The sequence below is a fragment of the Acanthaster planci genome, linkage group LG11 (genome assembly GCF_054643075.1).
Source record: "Acanthaster planci isolate LZ-2023a linkage group LG11, COTS_SCS, whole genome shotgun sequence".
Taxonomy (NCBI): Eukaryota; Metazoa; Echinodermata; class Asteroidea; order Valvatida; family Acanthasteridae; genus Acanthaster; species Acanthaster planci.
Genome location: NC_141787.1, coordinates 8,089,592 through 8,108,634, shown reverse-complemented (window position 1 = coordinate 8,108,634; position 19,043 = coordinate 8,089,592). Strand labels below are relative to the sequence as shown.

The following is a 19,043-nucleotide window of genomic DNA, read 5'->3' as shown; positions in this document are numbered from 1 at the left end:
TTGGCCCTGAGGTACTCGTCAGGGTTAGCTATTTCTTTTATTTCATTTTCTTTTAATCAGATTTCATGTTAAAACAGATTTATTGAATTCTTTTCAATTGGAGGCAAGTGGGCCTAATCATCTGTTCCAAAGGTAGGAAATTTAGATAAATGCTAATTACTCTTCACTAATTTCTTTCATTTGGTTACAAACATCAAAGGAATCATAATTTCTACATTAACAGGTTTCGATCAAGTACTTTAATCGAAAATCCATGTAGGCAGTTAATCTGACTTTTAACTTAACAGATACATGTACAGTATTGCCTAAGGCTATGCGTACATGTGTATGGTAGTACAAGGTTTTAAACCGAGCTCAAAGCTTGTGAAGGGTTGAGTTCACAGGATTCTGTTAACCAGGGGCTGCATGCAAAATCAGAGGGCAGTGAATAAAAAAAATGCTATCAACCAGATGTGCATGGACTAAAATAGTACAAAGCCACATTCAACACAAAAGGCTGACATTTTAAGTCACGTTACTCATGCATTTACATGTAATCCAAAAGGCTTATTGATTTACTCAAAACATGTGGATTGAAATGAAAAAAGAGGATCCCTCCATAAACCCAGACCACCTGTGCATCCACCCATGTACGGGGTACGTGTACATGTAAGTAGAATGTCGTTCTCATCAACATTCTGTGTGTACAATGTAGCTACAGCTACATGTATTCAAGGGCTAAGAGAAGTATATTTGCCATTTAAAATATAGAGAATCACTGGAACAACTGGGAGTTGGAAACTGAAAAATTGGAACCATATTTTTTGCAATCAAAAATTGATTTAAACGAAAGATTTTCAATCATCTGATTTAAATTGCGCGTTCAATTGGCCAACCTTGGTGCAGGTGGATGCGTGCACTTTATAAATATACCCCATTATTGCCCTAAATTGGTTGGGGATCAGTCACAAGCTCTGGGCAAAAGCAGAGTTTTGATGAGCAACCTGTTTGTGCTAAGCAAAACTTTTTCGAGGGCAAATCTGTATCCTAGTCCCCTTCTGGGTTTCAGAGAAGCAACACTGGTATTAAAGTTGTAGAGCTTCATGGAATGACATGCGTCCCTCCATAAAAGGCTGTCAACCTTTTCTTATTAAAACAAAAAGGTTACTGCATCAAACGATCCAAACCACGGTCCCATAAGATTTGTTCCAACCACTGCCCCTTGAAAAGGACAAACGCGTAGTGCACTTAAACAGCATTTCTTGAGAAGGTAAAAACAACAGGTTTATAACTTATTTCCATTTTTTCCCCATTCCTGTAAATGCCACTGTATTTCCTTACTGCCAGCTTCAATAAAGAGGATCAAAGATTACCCCATTACACAGGCATGAGACAGGAAAAAGCCGGGGAAAAAACAAACCCCAAAGGGAGATGCATTGCCCAGCAAAGCAATGAATGGGGGGTGAGGTGGATAGTATGCCCTCCTGGGGATTTAAGAGGCACATTTGTTAAAGCCAAGCATAAACTGGTGATTTTGGCACGGGTTTAACCATATGAATAATGCATCATTCTCAAACTTAGAAGTATACCATTACCGGTACAAGAAAATTTGAACAAAACAAAATAGGTTTTATTTTCTACCTCACTCTGACTTGACTTTTCGCATAACAGCTAATACATGTAGGTCTGATTTTGTCACCCACACTCATGACACCCTTGAAGATATCCACTACCCAAGGTCACCTTTTGTAGAAATGACGATTCTGTTTCAGCATTCCCTGGAAGTCACAAAATGTTGTTCATGTCCCTCGCTGTTCTCCAATTTGTGAGTATACATGTACATTTAACTTTGTTTCCAATACTCTCCTTTCCACTGCTTTTTTTCAGATAAACCCCTTAAATTAAAATATTAACACTTTACACAAGTTCTAAAAATGTGATATGGTTTCTGTCACAACATTCCAAGAAGTTTCAATGTGGAATTTTCGTAGAATGCACAGGTGCATGTACATTTATCGGTGCAATTATCGGAGTGTTGGCAGGCCGGTGATGCACAAGCCTGACGATGATGCAACAAAAGCAGACTATACTCAAGTGCTAAAATTACACACTCTAGCTCTCCGTGAATTAACTAAAGTTCTGATGGTTTGGATTGTTTCATCATGCTCTGTGTTGTCCAAGTTCACACTGAACTTCATAGCATTGCTGAGGTCACTGGCTTTGAGTGGCAGGAACCAGTAAACCACGTTACCACGTATGCTTTGCAGTGCATGAGTCTTACCACACCGTGCAAATACGCTGTTCCTTCACGTTGGGGGAACTTACAGTAACGCTTACGAGCAGTGCCACATGTATATGTGTGATGCACAATGTGATGCATGGCAAAAAGGAAGTCTGCGGGCGCTTGGCTTGGTCGCTCAATTGTAAAGTCAATTTGGGCCTGATTCCAAAAACGTCAGTGTTGTCTTTTCACATGACAAAAACCATGGAAACAAGGAGAAATCTCAGTCCTGTACACTGCACTGGTGCGTATATCCATGAATAAGCTTCGTGAAAGATTAAAACTGTTGGAAGTGCTTCTATGGCCAACAGACTGATAAATTGGAAGGGTATTTCATGATCCTGCTCTGTTGTCGGTTGGAAATGTCTCTCTACTACAGAGATTTCTTCTACGCTGTGGACTTCGCGAGGATCAGGTAAAGCTGCCTGTTGTCACAGCAGACTCACACCTTTGCAAACTCTCTCAAGTTGGTGTCACAAAAAGCATACCTACTGTATGTAGTCATACACGAATCATATAGCAGGCCAATGTACAGTGTACCAGTAGAGTATGTTTTGTTTCTTACAATGTACATGCATTACATGTATGTTAATATCTTTCATTCTTTTTTTCAAGATTTATTTTTGCGTTGGGGAGATGTTAATTTATTTTACGGGCTTTTGCCCTTACCCAACGTGGTAAGGTAAGCAGGAAGTCGTGGGTTCGAGTCCCACCCCAGTAAGCTTGTGAGGTTTTTTCACAAGCTCTCGGACAAGCACTGAGCATACAGTGCTTATTAATATACGTTGGGTAAGGACAAAACCTGTTATATAAATCTTTCATTCTGCACTCGTGAAGTTCTGTTACAAAGCAAAGTACATGTACATAAATACATATCCATGTACTTGCGTGAAATTGGATAAAAACAAGACAGTAATCCCCTTTCAGTGGACCCTTGAATTGGTTATTTATAAACTGAAGTGAGAGTGAGAAAGATTCCACACATAGACATTACTAAGGTAACTTTTCTCTCAAGAGATGAACCAGCCACCAGAAAGCGATAAACATCTTATAACGCCAAGTTTAACCGTGAAGATATTGAATCACTTATAGACAACACTTAAAAATGTTAAGTCCAGTCTGCAGTCTCATAGGGTTTGCGCAAAAGCTTTCATACAAAAAAAGTCTTTGCTAAACTGTTGCTGACATTATCTAATGGACATCTAGCTTCTAGGGACTGCACCCACCACCCGGCAAAAATCACATGCCCAGAAAAATCCTGGTACGCTTATTTTCCACATGCCCGTGATTTCTAAATTAAAAGATTTGAGCCCCAAACACTATCAATTTCTGTGAAAAACAAAATTTGAAACCCTGGATGACATTTGCACAAAATTGCTCCTGCATACATGTGTATATGTAACATCTCATCATGTGCAGGTAACTGTGTTCAATAAGAGATGACATTTTCCTCTGAACAGTCAACTCTCATGATAACAAAGTTACAGGGACCACGGGGACAGGAGACATTACTTTGTTAGAAAGGGAAAGGAAAAAAAATATTAAAGAAATTGCTATTCTCCAAATTTGTGCTTCATAACACTGTTTTGTTATAACAGTATCCTTTATATCCAGGGGCAACCATTTTTTTTTTCTTTCTGTTTTGTTCCCTTTCCATGCTTTCAGTTCCTTCCAACATGTCCAAGGCAGCTTTAATGACTACTTTGAAAAACGACCAAAACAAGTTTTACAAACATGCTTTCTTCCAAGTTATACAGTATTTCTAAACAACAGAGGGCAGCATACTTAATCAACATGGGCATGTGTGGCCTGCACTGAGTTTTCCTAAAAGCAGGACAAGAGGGCGCTTTTTAAAAGAAAAAGCTCTTAAAATGAAAAATGTTGGCAGACATTCTTTGTGCTTTCGCTATACATTGTCCCTCCAAAAACCAACTTTTTGTTCTTTCTAGGTCAACTATTCCTGGAAAATTCAAAGAGCCTGATTAAAAAGAAAAATTTATCTGAAAAGAATTAAACCAAAAGATTACATGTAGATGAGTTATTGGGAACGCTGAAATGTGTTCTTGTGGCTGTAGAGGACACAAACTTCCAGTGTCCTCCATGCAATTTCATTTTCGACTACTACATAACTAAGTGCTATCTGCTCTCACAGGTGTAAATGCAAGTGGGTCGGTGTTTATGAAACCTCAACTATGCTGCATTAAGATCAGGTTGACATAAAATGCTCAATAGTCAACTTTTTGAGGGAATGTCAGGCCAGACAGATGCAAATTTTTAATTTCAGGTTATGCCCTAAACTGGTAACTGCCTCTTGAAGACACTTTGTCTTGATTCAAGTCTGCTCTACTCACAAATGTGTGCAATACACACTATGCCTTGTTCTTACCTCTGTGCATCACGCCGTGTACTTCCTTTAGATAATTCAGAGCATTTACAATCTGTGAAACAACAAAAAGGTATCATCTTGAATAAGTTCAACAGAATTACAGTCACTCCACTTCTGGTCCAGACTTCTAATTTCACCAGGTTTTCAAATTTACAGGCTGTCTGTTCACTCTCCATGAACAAGCGACAGGTCACTACCCTCTCTGAGAGTGGGATGTGAGAAGAGTTACTACTTAATTACCTTGACCCAAACACCAAGAACTTTGGGAGCCAACTGGAATGTTTTGTAAGATTTCCCATTGTGCATGGAGGAAGGTAAGGCCCAAGCAAACTCGTTGGAGACTGATGGGCTTTGAGAGTTGACAAACAAAAGACTGATAAGGGTTTTCAGGGAAACAAGTCATTACGAAGAGTTTCAAAGACATCATGTATGTTCAGTGCCATTTCTTGCAACAAAATTGGTGCTTGGGGTTTCTCACACTTTGCACTGGACTTGGGACACACGGGAGGGGGGGGAACGTTTGAGTACAAAATACAAACCGGGCAGAGTTGGTTTACAATGCATGTGCAGTTCCAGCATGGGTGGATGAGATCATTTTCATATCCGGTGACTTACCGCAACCACCATCTTGCCAATGATCTGTTCGGGGATTGGTTCCCGTAATCTCTTGAGAAGTTTCTCTAGGCAGGTTGCCATCTGCTCCATGCAGATCCACACCTCACTCTGAAAACAGGAAGTGATTGTGAATGGCAAACTGTACAGAAACTGCACGACGGGAGGAATGCCTATAAAACTTATTCCCAAACGTAAATCAAAATATAAGCAGAAAATGCTGGTGGAAGTTGCTTCTGAGGAAGAGAGTTGGCGAGCTTTACTTTTACAAATCCCATACTCACATATTTCAGTAATGCCAGTATGATTTAGCATCAAAATATCACAATGACCTTAAACAACTGTCCAGACTTTTTTTCTCTGCAAGAGTTGTTGATTTGAAATGTGGATTCCTACCTCTTTAGCCCTGTCAGGCTTGTGGGGAATGTTGGAATTTATTGAGAGATTTTGAAAGCCAAACAGGGAGATATTAAAAGGTCCCTGAGAGACTTTGTAAACAACTAGGAATTTAATTAAAAAGATCTATGTCAAATTCTGAACAGTCCATGGGAGGTTTTTAGGGTCCCTGAGAGTACAGTATGAAAGGTCCCTGGGAAATTTTGACAGGTCCCTGGGGAATTTTGAAAGGTCCCTGGGAGACTTCACAAGCCACTGGACGATTCCTTTGAAAGATCTCGGCCAAATTCTTGACAGTCTCTGGGAGATTTAAAGGTCCCTGGGCGACTTTGAGAGCTCCCTCAGAGATTTTGAGAACTCTGTGAGAGTGTTTGAAAGGTCCAGCTGGTGATTTTGAAAGGTCCGCAAGAACATCTGGAAGGTCTTACCGGACTGACGAGGGCGCCAAGGCATTGCACAATGAAGGGACAGTTATGACTCTTCAAGACTACCTCCAGATCCATCAGTATTCTCTTGTTCTCCTCCTTGTTCCCTGACCGCCTCATTTGCTGTAAGGAGGAGAACTTGCAGGATGTCAATCCAAATTCCTACTACGTGTATTCGCAAGTCTGTGACCTGACCCTCCCTGTCAAGCATTCTACAGTCATTTGCCAAAGTTTATGACCACCTTGAATTTCATTGGTATTTGTGTCACTGGTCCTGCATTACACTGTGTCAATGAATGATTACTTAACATGATTTTACAGTGGTGCATAACATCAGTGTAGTGCTACATGTATATACCCATTTGAATGGATTTTGTTGCCAAGGCAGGTCTTGTGTGACATTGTTTGCAAGGCAGCATGGGTAAAAAAAGCCAATCTAAGCAATCAGAAACAAGGGAGGGCACACTGAATATTAGACTGTTAACATGTCAAATCATGGAAATTTAGTCAGAAATGTTCAACCAAGGTACCAAGGTTACATATTGAGAATAAACATAAGTTGCCATGATTGATTGGTTTAAGTTTGGTTACCCTTCAGGTTAATGCATTTTCTATGGGTGGTCCTAAACTTTTGGAAATGACTGTATATTTATAAGCAAATGGATTCTGTGAGGGGATCTAACAAGCCTATCAACAGGAGGGTTTATGCACTTGTTTCCCATTTGATGCCCAGGTAGGCATACCTCAACTGTTCACATTTCTCACTTCACACACGCATAATTTTCAACACATGCAGTTACGTTGCAGGCCTGTATTCTTGATTGATTATGAAAATAACCAGCATTTGACAGGGTCAGAGGGTGGAATAAACATAAACATTTTTGTTTTTTCTCAATAAGCATTATATTCAGAAAAATGATCTGTGGAACATGTAGGCCTGTATTTCGCTCTACTTACATGTACATGTATGTTACACGTAAAGCTACGCAAAAATGTGAAGATTAGTATCAAATCTGAGTGTAAGCGAGATTGGCTGAGCACCATCGCAAGTTAAACTTGCAAAACCATGGAACTGCCATTATATGGAGAGCTACATGTAAATGTATGCCTTCAGGTATCCACTAGCTTGCAAAACCTGACTATTAATGCTGGCAAGTAAATGAGATTTGGGAGGATTCAGATTTTGGCAGGTGCTTTTGTGCCTTCTGATTGATCATTTGACTGATTCAGAGTAAAAAAAAAAGGAAGGGGGGTGGCACTGTACTGCAAACAAGATGGCTGCTACGTTCACATGTTGAACTTACAACAACTTATCTTGCATCAGCCTCGCGTCAATACATACCTTAACTGCTACGATGGTTCTTGTCTCCTTGTGTCTCATTCGTATTACATGACCACAGCTGCCAAAGCCCAGCTCGTCTATTGCCTCCAGTGAGTCTATATTGAAAGGCACACGCTGGAAAGGAATCAAATGCCACAAACCAATTAGAATTACTACTGTATGTAAGGAATGTATGTATGTAATTAGAGACAAGCACGGTGAAGGGGCACTTGAATGCACAAGGATTTCTCCCTTTGGTTTGGTTTCATGTTGACACACCATACTTTTTAGTGCACCTGTGGTCTGCAACTACCTGGAGCAAAACCTGCACAAGGCACATGCACATGTATGTATCCTCCACAGCACAATTTAAACTTTTGACCAATTAGTGCTTTTCTCTGCTGCTCTAGGGCATTCAGATATGTACATAAAAACCTTCCTTCTCAATTTGTAGGCAAGCCTCGTGCTTAAGGATTTCTGAACCAGCCCATAGGGCTAGTAAATTGAGAGTTTTACTAGCCCTATATACACTGTACATGTAACATGTATAATATTGAGTTTAACATGAGATTAATCCTAACCCTCCAAAATCCTTTTCTGCAAAGTGGAGGAATTGGAGGATTCATGTGTGTAGCAAAAGTGCATGGCTGATTTTGAAGGATGCCATACGTGAGGGTCATGGATTAGACCTTAGGTTGTTTGTGCTTAGTCAAGCACAAATGCAGCCTGATATTTCTTTTGAATCAACTGCACAGCTCAAGAGTACCATTCACAATGCCTCAACATAATGACAGGAATTGCCAGAGGATTTTGAAGGTTTTGGGCAGTTAGGCACACCTTCAAATGACATTTTCAAGAAATTTCGGAGGATCTTGAAGGATTTGGGCTGAACACAATTTTTTAATGTTGAAAATTGGAGGATTTCGGAAGATTCAGGATGGTTCCTTGTACAAAGGGTGGGGGGGGTTAGGGTTAATCAGACACTGACTCACTGAGTTTAATTAAGAGATCATCAATGAATTTATTGCAACTTCTTATTTATACAAGTTCCAGATCTACTCTTTGCTTGGTGTGGAACCTGTTTAGCCACCTGTGATTATGTCATGAGACAAATTCATATAAACACCACGATTATGACTATTTCATTTCACCCCTCACCCAAGTTACACAGATGGTATTCTGAAACCCTTTTAAAGGATTATGAAATGAATTTAATGCAAACACGTGCCTCGATGGCCTTGTCTATGTAGGCAATCCGCGCTGCAACCGATATCCGACCAATCACAGCACCGCATTTGCCGCACCTACATGTATTCACATATCTAAACTCGTTCAGAGTCTAGCAATATGAGTCTGGTTCTGTAACCCAAACATATGCTGGCATTGGGTCAGGGAGACGACTGTGATGACCCGTGTGTTGATCGTTGGTCTCACATGTGCATAATGCATATGCGATGCATACATTGTTCACACGTACATGTACGAAAGCGCAAGCATAGTGAGTATTGGCAGTGCAGGTAGAGTAACTTACTGTACATACAACGTGCATGTACGTACATGTACGTCTACCGTACGCGGCATGCACATTGTACCGGTACAGTCAGCTCGACGACGCAGCGCATGTGCTGCGTGCACCGCGTACCGCTGTCTACTTTTTACTAGTCCGCCAGGCTGGTTACTGTAAGTGGTGCATCTGACTAGCCCGTGGCTGTTTTCACTAGACAATGGCCGTCGGGCTAGTGCTGAGGTACATGTAGAACCCTGGCAGGGAAAAAAATCCATTTTTTGACATACATGTATGTGACCGGCTCCAGAAAACGTGGTAGCAAGTGGCCAGATTCAGGTTATGAGTTTTTGATATGGCTGGATTCTGTACATCAAAAGCTACAATTTGATGTATGAATGCCCCCTGCAGTGCGCTGCTTTCTGGAGATATGAGCATTTGTATCCACATTTTTGGATTAAATAAAATTTCATCAAGTGTAGCCCTTGAAAACACAATGCTACATTTACCGGTATATACATGTACATTGTGGGATTTCCTACTGAATGATCACTTTTCATCTTTATTCATCAGTATCCATATTTGTAGTCACATATTCTGAAAATATAAATATTATAGAAAGTTTTAAAGGAAAAACCAAAAAACCTCGTTTTGAAGAAACTTTGCCCTCTCCAAATAGAACAGGCCATTACATGTTTTGGCATTGCGCAACTTATTACCCTTTTTTGCAGAGCAGGTCACATGTGTATGGATCCGCACCCAACAAAACTGGGGTATCAAGTACAATTAATTTCAGGACTTGAATTTCAACTAGAAATCTACAGGTGCCAGACTAAACTAAGGCACGGACGTGTATAATAAAATCTGGACTGGCAATGCCCGCCTTTGTTCTTCTTGACGTCAATAGAATGGAGCCAACCCACGCATTTGTATTCGGCTCGGTAAAATGGCCGCTGGTTGGCTTCTTTTTCATACAAAGGCGTTGCAAGTCCAGGGTTTTTTTATACGTCCGTGAACTAAGCACATACATGTACATGTACATGTAAATGGAGGACTACAGTATTACTTCATTGTACGTGTACACTGTACATGTAAAGCGAACATTCTTTACAATGTCAGAATCACTTTTACAAGATTGATGCAGGAATGCATGTGGACAGATGGTGGGGGGGTGGAGTTACAAAAGGGGATGAAGTTTCATTGGTAACAATCACAACTTGTCAGAGTGACTCATCCTTTTCTAACCTTGACCAGAATCTGTTTCCCCCGATAAAAATGTTCCAAGGGTACATTTCACTGCATTTTCATGCCACAGCAGTCTACCCAAGGACTTGACTCAACGTACACTCAATGCCTGACAGCAGGCATCAGAATGGTACCAGTAGCCTACTTTTACAAATATTGCATGTCATATATATGTGAACGTGTATAGCAGTTTGTTCATCTGCTCCTACTGGTAGTACTTTAGTCAAACCCCTTGGCCATGTTGGCTCGAAATGCTGGTCAATGCGTCAAAATTGGTGTTAAGAATTAACTTGCTTTCTTACAATAAGCACACCTTGTTCAAACCACTATTTATATTTAATACCTCCCCTCATTGTGTTATGTCAGCATGTAAAGCAGACAGTGGTTATCTGGCCCAATCTTAGTCATACCTGTGGGTTTCTCTTTTAGCCTGTCGCGCATAACTGGGACACCAAAAAAGGTGGTGTCCGTGTCACACCTGACAGGAATGATCAGATTTCCAGAACCCAACCTTATTATTCAATCAAAATCATTTCAAAGTCATTTCCTCCATTTTCGCACAACCCTTCACATGGGTGTGCGTACTTGATGGCCGGCTCCATTCAGAAAGGCCCAGGAGCAAATATCCTCCCTAGCATTGCGAGAGTTCGCCTTACTCTTCCACTTTTAGTTAACACCACATGTGCATGTAGGTGCGTTTGGCAGATGGCCCTTCTACGGGCACCGTTGCAGCCATCACATGTCAGATTGACTGACATTCTTAAGACTTGAAACCAGTACTTACAGTTTTCATGTTTCTGTTTCCTGAAAGTACATGTAAGTAGCCCTGAGAGTATTTGAAATTTACAAGGAAATACCCTGATGCTGTGCTGTACACATCTGACTTAAATCTGCAAAATACAAGTACACATAAATTGAAGGAAGAGGAAACACCAGCAAAAAGCCGCTGAGATCCTGCAAGTCGCCATGTTTTAGGCCAGGTCACAGCAGAATTTAAATGTTTAACATTTTATCCAAGTGCCAAAAGTGATTTGGAAATAAACTACTCATACAATTCCTGGACCACAAACTGGCTCTCTAAAGACAGCTGATTATTGATGTTTGGTCATTAACTTGTTATGCCTGATTTCAACGGTTCCAGAAAAAGTTCTGGCCCCTGTGCTATTCTGGGTAAATTTTGATAGCAAAATTGTTCCATTAATTTTGTTACTTACATGTACATGTATGTTTGCATTTAACGTTCACTTCTACTTACGGTTTATTTAAGGGTGACATTACCAGAAACAGAAGCATAAATGGATCCAACGCCCTCAGTAGGAAAACATGCCGGTACATGTTCATGACGTCTGTGCCATGCAACAAAACCCAACTTTGCCAAGTTGCATTCTGTTGTACATGTATTGAGCAATAGGCAAGCCAATATTGAAATTGAATGTTATTTTCTTCCAAATTGGGAGCAAATCCCGTACATGTAGGCCTGGACACTGCACGACAAGTGGGTTTACTAGGAACATTATCATGTACATTGTAGGCCTACTGGTACATGTACATGTAACGTAAAGTTGCCTCTGTAAGGGCTGAGGCCAACCTACATCACATGTACATACACTGTACCGTACATGTATGTACATGTACGTGTAGCATTCCAATACTGTATGCAAGAGCTTGATGAATCACATAGGTTGTTGACAGTATGACAGACATACTTGTGCATGTACATGTACACACATGTCCCATGGAAAGATGTACATGTCAAAGTGAGTGTGTGATGCATTGCTACAAGTACACACAGGCTGTTGTGTACATGTACGGTACATGTGCATGTACGTACAGTGTACATGTACATTATGTGTATGCTTCATGTACATGTACATGTCCCCTGTATGTACATGTACACACCCCTAGTGTGCTGGGGATTGGCTGCCATTAGCTGCATCCTCTTTCTTCATTGGTCCAAGGTGCACACACGGGATGTCCACTTAAAACCAATCAGGCAACATCCTATGGGGGGAATCGGGGGAGGAACACAGCTCTACTCCCTGCACGGGTTGGTACCGGTGCCCCTGCCGACCACGCCAGCATCTGTCTCTTCAAGGCGTTGAGACTTTCCAGCTTTCCCCCTTAGTCTCCCCCCCCTCCCCTTAGCACACTGGCGACAAGACAGAGATCAGACCTGAAAAGGGTGGCAGACTTTTGTGTGTTTGCATTTGTCCTTCATAGGAAAATAGTGCACTGTGCAGTGCTAAACCTCATCTTCTTTTATGATCCCAAATTTGTCTAGGGGCCAATTTCATAGAGCTGCTCAAGCACAAAATTTGCTTGGGCGCGAGAAAACTCTGCTTACAAAATCAGGTCACCAGCCAAAACTCCATGTAATGAATATTGTCTTGGGATCATATTTACCTGTCATTTGGTCAGCATGACAATCAGATAGAGTTTGAGCTAGTGACCTTTGTTTTTTAAGCAAGGTTTTTTCACGCTTAAGCAAATTTTGTGCTTAAGCAGCTCTATGAAATTGGCCCCTGCAGGTTTGTTGGGTTCCAAGCATAGTGCTTCCCTGTCTTCCCTCACAAATGTACATGTAAGTTGTTCAACATTAGTCCAAAGTCCACAGCCCCCGGAAGTAACCGTAAGATTCCGTCAAGGTCACAAAAAATGACCCAGCAATATACATGTATTCAACTCCCTAACATTTGTACGCCATGAATATGAAGGAACCTTCCTGTAAGTCCCTCAAGACCTTCCCAAAACACACCGCTGTGCAGGAAACTTCTCTGCTTAAATTTTCAATGCCGATCAAGTTCCATGTCATGGTAACCTGGCTGAATCTGGGAAGATCCTCCAAAACAATTCGTGTATTTCGGAAGATATGGGAGCATGAGGGTAAATGTGACCCAACATCCAAAAACCAGACGGAATGAAGTGCTATTTTGAGGCTGGACACTCTCCAAAGTGATCCAAATTTTAGAAGAAATTTGGTCTGTAGATATTCAACAGATGTGGCATTTATATTGTTCATGTGTACAAAGTACTGACGTGTGCGCATGTGGATACATGTATTGCTATCACACACATGTACATATTCAGATTATGGTTCCAATTCTTCAGCCTAGAATGGCGAGTCCCGCATTCCCAAATCAAGCGAGTTTAGACGCTACGGTACCTGAGACATTAACTAGTCATATACACGTACATGTAAGTACTGGTGTAACTGACACAAAGGCAAGACTGCTCAATCAATCTACACATGTACCCCGATCAAGGTATACAAGTGTACACAATCACAGCCGCAGTACTTGGGGGAAATCCCCCCACTCAGCGCCAATTTCTGTCAAGCCCCCATCGGGCTTCCACCCTAAGCCAACTTTCTTTGGTGTCTACACTTCTACTGCCCTCCAGACCAGGACTGGAAATTAAACCTGACAGGCCAATTATGTTAATAGTCACTTAGGATCAGTCTACAACTTCCCTGGACTAGACCTGTGTGCACAGTCACTCTCTGCCAGGCTGCCAAATGAGCTGGCTGGGGGGGGGGAGGGGGAAGGGAATCTAGTTGGTGGGTGTTTTTTTTGTATGGGCCTGTTGTTGACGTCATAAATCAATTAGCAATGCATGCTTGCTTTAAACAGGGCTCAAAAACCTTGGACATGGTCTACATGTATACTAAGGGGCTTCAAATCAAACGATTTGCAGGCTGACTTCATTTCCTTGCACTTTACACAGCAGAGTAAAAAAGAAAAGAAAAACGAAATCTTGCATGACTTGCAGAGAACTACATGTACATGTACATGTACATGCAAAGTTGGTACACTTCGGTATATCATATACTGTACATATACACGTAGATGTACAATAGGTCTTGGTACCCTGTACAATTTTGTACATGCATCTGCCTGTGGTAATTCTATACAACTGCGAGCACAAGTGCCCCTTATCTTCTTCACTGCAAAACTTTCAAGGAATCTGAAACTCGTGGACACACAAGCAACTCCAAAATAAAACACATTATTTGGATAATGGACATGTACAGTGTACACTGTAGATGAACATTAATCATGTTCATTCACATACAACATTTACATGTATACTCACATGTACATGTACATACAGACTGTACATGTACATTAACAATGCACCATTGGCTGAACGTACAATGTAGATGAGACTACCACGTTTTGGTCCTTTCTTGTTTTCTTGGTCGTCCATTGTCCTTGTACTGGACATTGCAACTTGGCTGTCACACTGGAAACCGTTGCTCAGAACACTCTCCCCATTATTCAGGCCTGATTTAAGCACATGTATGTTCTTTAAGATGTATGCTCGAAATGTGCATTAAAGGTTGTCAACATGGGGACCCATGACACATCTATATGAAGCTACGAGCCGAGTCCACAAGGCCAATGACAAAGCAGAATCCCGATAATATCTGGCTGGCCCGGTTGACAACACACAAGATTCTGTCTGACCTTAAATGGCATAATGGCATCACTCCTTGTCTACATGTACACGTGCGCTTTCCTGCCAGGGTTCCATGGATCGTGTTTCACCTCAATGCCATAGGAAAGCTCACGTGGACAGGTAAACAAAGCATGACATCATGATCATACGTCTATCAGCAGAGGAACATCTTGTGGTTCAAGTATAGTGATCATCATGTAAGTCTTGTTTCATCCAGAATTGCTTACTGCGCCGCTACATTATAGTCCTTAACCCTAACCATCATCAATCCTTCAAAATCCTCTGGGCCGTTTTGGAGGATTTTGGAGGACTGAGGCTGCATGGTAAAATTGCATTGCTGATTGTGAAGGGTGCACTGTCTCAAGGTTGTGGATTAGGTCTACTTGTCTATGTTCAGCCATGAATAAATTCATGCCTACATTATGTGTGAAATCCTCCATACTGCTACAGGATCCCATTCACAGTGCCTCAACATAATTAGAGGGATTGCTGGTGGATTTTGAATGATTGAGACAGTGGCTATTGGAGGATTTTGAAGGATCCAGGATGTATCCTAGCCAAAAGGGCCTTGGCGGTTAGGGTTAATCCTCCAAAATCCACCATTTTCAACGAGATTTCTTGTACTATGAATAACTGAGGGTTAAGAAGTTGTGATCAAGATCAATTGCCATCAACCCTGTAAATTTTTCAAGAAACACCTGGTGTTTGAATCATCTCGGTTTATTCTCGCACTTACATTTACCTACCTTCCTGAATCTTCCTGTACATGTACACGATCTCGAGGGATGCACAGTGTCAAGTGACATGGTTAACCCTATCGCTACTAAATGCACCCGAATGCAACAGAGGTATTAAAAGTTTTCTCAAGTTGGTGCATTTTAGCAGGCAACACAAGTCGTCTGGTGGTATGCATTCTGGTGCATTTTAGCAGGCAACACAAGTCATCTGGTGGTATGCATTCTGGTGCATTTAGCAGGCTTGGTGTTTACGCCCTAGCAACTAGTGCACCAGAATGCACTGGTGCAATCCGGTGCATTTAGCAGGGTAGCTAGAGGTACCGAGAGTGACATAAATTAGTTCACTGCACAATGCACCAATATGCACCAGTGCATACTGGTGCATCGTGCAGGGTACCCCTGTGAGGTTTGGTGCATTCTGGTGCATTTAGCAGGGTCCTTGGCAAATACCCCCTGGAGGTTAGGGTTAAGGGTGGAAACTTTTGTTGTTGATGTTCGGCCAAGCCTGAATATACGTCCAGATTGAACTCGCATCATCCCACATAGCTCCAAGTTTATTTGCACCGCCTCAACATGCATGTGTTGACAAGAACAGCTTGAGGTTTGAGGAGGACCAAGGCAGTGGTCACCTCTTCACGGAACATATTCCAGCAACATAGGAGACCAATGAAGGATCGAGGCTGTCTAATTTATACATGCGCATGAACGCGGCGGGAGGAATTTTCAGGACTGAATTTGTAACGTAGCAAAAAGGCAGAGAGAGTCAGGGTTAACCACCAATGATACTTACTTTTCCATCGATAGTCAATTTGCCAGTCTGTCGCATGATTTCTTGGAGCTTCCGATCAATCTCTCTGCTACTGGTCAAGAAACAAATATGTATCTTTCAGTGCTAAAGATATTAATGTACAATATATCTTTGTCCGGGTTACTTTTCTCAACAATTCCATTTTTGGAATTTGAGAGCAGCGTTGAAAGAAATCCCATAATACATGTTCCGATACCATGTTATTCGACGGCTCACAATTTATAAAGCAGATTACAGGAACAAGATTAAAAGGTCTGTTGACCTTATTTATGGTGACAGCCATTTCTGGTCTGGTTCCCTGAATCTATCATATTCAGTGTAATTTGTTAAGTGGGTTGGTGCCAACCTGTATTGGGTTCCAAGCCTCACTTTCAGTTTTGTTAAATGTGGCTTCAAAATTTTCATAAAATTCATCACAAATTTTAAATTATTTTAAATGTAAGCCGGCATGAATTTGTATGAACTTTTTTGTTGCAGCTATGTTTACTCTCTGAAAATGACAGGTTAACCTCACTTTCAATTAAAGATGGCCAACACAAGAATACAGACTACTGTATTTATGCATTTGACTGATATTTGGGTGTATTCACAAAAAGGGGTCACTAATTTGTGACATGGTGGTAGCATGGTTTGCTCTAAAACAAGAATCGTCTTTTATGGCATTCATCTAAAATAATCACGCTCTGAGCATACACCACGAATAGATGTTAAAACATCCATACCGTACTGGGAAATTTGAAAAAGTCCAGAATTAACGTGGAACGCTCTTGAAAACTCAATTCTCCAAAGCATTGTGGCGGCGGCACAAATTATGCCTTCGGCAGCATGTCCCGTTCTGCAGGGTAAAATTCTGCGCGATCAGGAAAGCCCTAATCTTATGCTAATGGGCATCTTATGCTAATGGGCACTCTCTGAGGTTCAAATGTAACTTGTAAATACTTGACTTGTTAAGCTTTGCATCTTCACAGTATCTTCAGACAGGCAACACTAAATGACACTGTTTTAATTGAAGTGCTTTTATTTATTGTGTACCAGTATTTCACTGGAAAACACGTTTGAGGCATGCCTGTGTCACAGATGTGAGGGTCTTTGGGGCCCTGTCATTTACATTTATTTCCAAAAAAAATTTTCCTCTGAACAAAATAATGTTGTTTTATCTGTGGTGTGCATATGTTCATGTACCAGTATCTTCACCATGTTCACAGGATACCTGGACCCAACCTGCATTATATTAAGCAAACGGTGATTAACTCTTCAGCTAAATGTATTGGTGACCCCTTTTTGTGAACTCAACCATAAACTGCACATCCCCCTGACGCAAATTTTCTTTCCCATTTTTTCCCTCGTACACGTACAATTAAACGTACCTGTCAATGGAGTTCCTCTGAGGAGCAGACGACCGAGGGAAGTTGAAATCTTTGCCCTTGTGCTTTCCACCTTGAACCCCACCCCCTCTTGACGGTGACTGGCCATGATCTGGCAGGTTCAGAGCTGGGAACGAACCAGAGATCATGTACAATTACATGTAGTAGCTTAGGGAAGAAACCTTCATTGCCGAACATCCTGCAACATGTCTATGGGCTTGAAATGAATGAAATCCGTGATGGTGTGGCAAGTACATACTGGTACATGTATACATGTATGAATCATTTATACACATGTACGCATGTACATGTACGGTACACACATTAACCCTAACAGTCCTGAATCTTCCAATTTTAATATGATTTTGCACACGCCCTAGGGACATACATGTACATGTACAGTCCATGTACTGCACCGTGAGTTGTATGGAAGAAAACGCCTGACTGTCCTTCTGCCGTGCACATAAACATACATGTACACTGTACATGTATTGGTATACCTGTACATTCAGTACACGTACATTGTATGTTGAAGGTACCAGTACGCTTCAAATGAGTTCTAATGTGCGATGTCGAGCACATGTATGCATCTAAACTTTGTGGCCTATTTTTTATTCCGTTGTTGCTGTGACAATGAATCCACGAGATAGCTTTCAGACCCAGTGAAATTTGGACTTTATTTCCTGTCAAAAAAAGTTCTCCCTCATCCAGCAAAGAAAACATGGAAAAGTTAGTCCAGCAATTACACGTTATCTTTGATGTAAAATGATAAAGGATGTTCTTATGACTTTTTAGAAACAAAACTCAAACTGAAATGTAACACCTGGATTTGAACCCTGTGATGAAAACTCTTTGCATGGCAATGTTGAACCACTTGGCCACGGGATCACTCAGTCAGTGTGTTAACTTTTTATCACAACCACCCGGTACTGCAAATTTCTGCCCGGCACTCAGGGTTGTAATTGGCTGTGCCACCAAGCAGGGATTTTCCAAAAAATGAACTGAAATATTACTGAAAATTTAAATGTACCAATTCGATCGTATTTCAAGCATCAGAAAGCATTAAGAACTGTGCTCACTAGGCTTTGTAATCCAAAACTTTACCCGGCACTAAAATGGTCCTAGCTAGAACACTGTTCACTGAACACTGTGGACAGGGAAAAGGAAACACCTGTACCAGGCAGATGGATACTGGAGACCAAACTGGTCCTGATGTGCTTGTGCTGAATTGTACTGGGATGAACATGTGCAATTGGTGTTTGGGGGGGAGTTGGAAATGTTGCTGTGACCAATATTCCCTTGGTTCCCGCTTGCATGCCGGTAAATACCTGTACATGTACACTATCACTGTGGATTCACAGTCAAGAGATGGAATTTACACCTCATGCAAGTTGGATTTTTCATTGTACACTGTACTTCCCATTGGAAAAAAAAATCATGGATCCCAAAAAGGCAAATGCAATATCCAACAAATTCATGTGCATATATACAATTTGAAACAATAACCCAGACCTTCCTCAGTCCTCC

At 41.2% G+C, this 19,043-nt stretch overlaps 1 protein-coding gene across 2 annotated transcripts in view; it reads right to left on the bottom strand.

Moving 5' to 3' along the window:
- LOC110986882 (dual specificity mitogen-activated protein kinase kinase 7-like) overlaps positions 1 to 19,043 on the bottom strand; it is a 125,285-nt gene that overhangs the window by 35,380 nt on the left and 70,862 nt on the right. The window contains exons 2-7 of one of the 2 annotated variants that reach the window (XM_022249154.2): positions 17,520 to 17,643; positions 16,135 to 16,201; positions 7,422 to 7,535; positions 6,083 to 6,202; positions 5,262 to 5,369; positions 4,647 to 4,698 (exon numbers count right to left, since the gene is read on the bottom strand). In XM_022249154.2, the coding sequence (XP_022104846.1) occupies positions 4,647 to 4,698; positions 5,262 to 5,369; positions 6,083 to 6,202; positions 7,422 to 7,535; positions 16,135 to 16,201; positions 17,520 to 17,643 (585 nt within the window). The remainder of the gene's footprint in view (positions 1 to 4,646; positions 4,699 to 5,261; positions 5,370 to 6,082; positions 6,203 to 7,421; positions 7,536 to 16,134; positions 16,202 to 17,519; positions 17,644 to 19,043) is intronic. The other variant, XM_087143142.1, reaches the window with a different exon arrangement.